We start from the raw sequence: 3,374 nt of genomic DNA on the forward strand, positions 1-3,374 counted from the left end.
GAAAATATAAAAAATAGTCGGATGGCCCAATTTAAACATTTTCTCTTTGCCGCTATTCGGACAAATAAATTCAATAATTTATTGCCGAAAAATAGCTTGCTGTGACCGAGATAACAGCTGTAGCAAATATTTAATCAAAATACTGTGTACAGTTTAAAGTGGACTACAAATAAAACAGGAGGTCTCGATAAAAAAAGCAAAACAAAAGGATGGCCCCTTGGGGCGAAATGTGAACTGTATTATCACCTCAAATGTGTGTAATAAAGTGCCGAGGAGGCCTCTCACACAAAACAGCTGGATTCTCCCTCCACGACTGCCAACATGACGCAAAGGAGGCAAAGTACGCGAAGGGTAGTATATGACAAAGGGCAGCCCCCTCATCAACCAACTCAGACTCCAATTTCGACCGGGACAAAGGACCCGGCCAATGAAGTAATCATTGTGCGCCAGGCCAGACAAGCCAACATACAGCGATTGGGGAGTGGCGGGCACATGCGCAAATAAATAAATTACCCTTGGGCTCAAATCAGCTACTCAACCTAAAAGGTGGATCAAGATTGCATGGTATTGCATTTTCTATAAGCAAAATTTTAAACTTTTAAAGATACTCTTAAATTGTTGACAATATATGTGTGTATGTATGTATTTTATAAGAAATAAGTAAAATCGAAAGAAGTATAAGAAGGCCTAGAGAAATAAAGTACATTTAATTGAATTTATTTCTCTCTTTAAACTAACATTTTGAATATAAAATTCATACATCATGTCGAAGCCGACAACCCTAAAGGACGCATTGGCCAAGTGGGAGGACCGCAATAAGCAGCCAGCCGCCACTGCCACGGAAATTGGACTTCAGTTTCAGTATCCGCCGATCGAGAAAATGGATCCGATTCTCAATTCCCTTACCGAGTGCCAAAAGCTCAGCTTGTCCTCAAATATGATTGAGAAGATTACTGGAATTTCGGGAATGAAGAACCTGAAAGTCCTGAGCCTGGCACGTAACAATCTTAAAACGCTCAACGGCATAGAACCACTGGCCGATACTCTGGAGGAATTGTGGGTCAGCTACAACAACATCGAGAAGACCAAGCCCCTGGAATCGATGAAGGCCCTGCGTGTGTTTTACATATCCTTTAATATGATCAAGGACTGGACGGAGTTCATGCGCATGGGTGTTCCACCAAATCTCAGCGAGATCACATTTGTGGGAAATCCTTTGAACGAGAACATGGACCAGTCTGCCTTCACTGCCGAGGCAGTCCGTCGTCTGCCCAACATGAAGAAACTCGATGGGGAGCCTGTCATTCGTTAGGAAAAAACAAGCTATCACGGTTGTGTTGTATTTCAAATAAAGGTGAATCCAAAGTCGAGCAGACCCCTTGACCTTAGTGTTCGACTAAATCACAGACAACAAAACATGGTTAGAATCCTGAATTCCACCGACAGCTGAACGAATGTGATAGGCATTTAAGCAGAAAACATGTTCCATTGAATTTGCTTATATTTGTGCTTTGGCATAGCACAGAAGTGTTCTTCCGATTTTCAATGCGTTCCCAATGCTGCTGATGAGCTCCATTGTTTTGCCTGTCTCATGTTACCTTCGACTTCTAACCCAAGTCTATTTAAAAAAGTTGTTTTGTGGAAAACTGTAGATACTCTGAACGCAACGGGAGTGTCTATTAAGTCGGATATCATATATGAATGTCTTTAATGCATAATATAATTTAAAATTGAAATGTAATAATTTAATTAATTAAATAATTGAATTAATTCAATAATATTTAATCAATAATATTAACTTCATTTACTAATAGAGCATTATTTATACGAATTGATTTTATCATTCATTTCAAGAAACTTGAACTTCTGGTCTGGTGCACTGCATTGCTTGCATATTTTAAAGATGTTAAGTAATAAGCTCGACTGAAAATTCAAGAAAATATTTAAAAAGCTTGTCTCATGTTTTGAAAAATATTCCATCGCAGTAATTTAATGAAAGCCACTTGCTTTATTTCTATCAACAGCATGTTATTCATCAGCAAATACCATACAATTTTTACATGGAACCACAAGCCAACAGGAGAATCAAGAAATAGCCAAGTCAATTGAAGCCTGAAGAGACCTTTAATTTCGACTGGATGTGCTTTCTGTCGGCACATGGTATTTGTTTTCCGTGCATAAATAATCAAGAATGTCAATGGATGGGGATGGCGGGCAGTCATAGATTTTTGGCAAACAGACAACTAAACAAAATATACGAGAATGCGAATTTCTGTCTGCCAAACCGACAGACACCAGATAAAAATGTTGAATAAAATCATAAAAACGGCAGCCAAATCCCTACCGAACCCTAAGCAAACCGATGCAAACCAAACCAATTGCCAGACACGAAAGTTTAATGATACTTTTATGTCTTTTCGATTTAACAACTTCTCTATTATGGCTGTTCTGGCTGCTGCTGCTGTTTGTATTTGATAAACAATAATATTAATGTAAACATGAAGGCCGTCCATAGTTCGACATTTTGGCAGACAAACAGAAAACGAGACAATTGTACAATTGGTTGCACACAAAAATATTTTCTGGCAGCCATACTTGTCGCTTGGCTGATTAGGCGACGATAACGAAATAAAAACCCTTTAAATGTACAAAGTAAACTCCATTTTATTTAAGAATTTAACTATTCAAACATGCAATTGGAAATTAGTGAGAAAAAGCATTTCATTGACATTTTTTACATTATGTTAATACATTTGATTATAACCATACACTAGATGTATCTAAAATCTTGTTTGTTTTTGTTCCTTAACCGGTTAAGATATCTGGCTAGTAGGTATTGGATGTGCAGATAGTCTGTCTCCATATTTAACTGAACATATAGGAAAAGTTGAAAAGTTACCTCCGAAAATAGTTGCCCCTCTTGCGATTGAAAAATAGTGTGGCACCCATCTTAATGCCAAATGCCGAAACAGTTTGTGGATGTGTGTCTGCGAGGGCTTATACTAAATTTACGTTACAAGTTTGTGTGGCCAGCTCTGGCCCATGTTGTTTTCTGGTCGTTGGCAACTCTGGCAATGACAACACCGAACCGAACTACAACGTTCTCTACCCAGAACAATCCCGCCAGGATATGTATGTTGGTCAGGACGGGCTATGGAGTGGGAGTGAGTATGGGTGGGCGAAACTTGGAGTGGTTTTTGCGCTGTGGTTGCGCAATCGTCTGTGTTTGTGCTCTGCGGGCCGAGTTTTATTTTTCACATTTTTGCACTTGCTGTGGTCAAGGGTTGTGTCGGTGTTGCCAAAGTGTTGCCATATATTCTAAATATGTTGGTTCGCCCTTGTTGGCCAGTTGCGGCAGCAAAACGTAAGAGTGG

At 39.2% G+C, this 3,374-nt stretch overlaps 1 protein-coding gene across 3 annotated transcripts; it reads left to right on the forward strand.

The window, feature by feature from the left end:
* The first annotated feature begins 677 nt into the window (after window positions 1-677).
* Window positions 678-2,647, forward strand: CG10839 (uncharacterized protein). 3 transcript variants are annotated; one of them, NM_001259110.2, is made up of 2 exons: window positions 678-1,354; window positions 2,025-2,647. In NM_001259110.2, exon 1 carries the CDS (start codon window positions 764-766, stop codon window positions 1,310-1,312), a length of 549 nt encoding a protein of 182 aa, NP_001246039.1. In that variant the 5' UTR covers window positions 678-763; the 3' UTR covers window positions 1,313-1,354; window positions 2,025-2,647. The 3 variants fall into 3 exon arrangements, with proteins under 3 accessions (NP_001246039.1, NP_001285969.1, NP_609776.1); NM_001299040.1 differs by lacking the exon at window positions 2,025-2,647 and having other exon boundaries at window positions 678-1,700; NM_135932.5 differs by lacking the exon at window positions 2,025-2,647 and having other exon boundaries at window positions 678-1,369.
* The last annotated feature ends 727 nt before the right edge of the window (window positions 2,648-3,374 follow it).

The sequence above is a fragment of the Drosophila melanogaster genome, chromosome 2L (genome assembly GCF_000001215.4).
Source record: "Drosophila melanogaster chromosome 2L".
Lineage (NCBI taxonomy): Eukaryota > Metazoa > Arthropoda > Insecta > Diptera > Drosophilidae > Drosophila > Drosophila melanogaster.

Bases quoted from the DNA above. Each gene is read 5' to 3' on its own strand.
- CG10839 (NM_001259110.2), top strand. From the start codon at position 764: ATGTCGAAGCCGACAACCCTAAAGGACGCATTGGCCAAGTGGGAGGAC.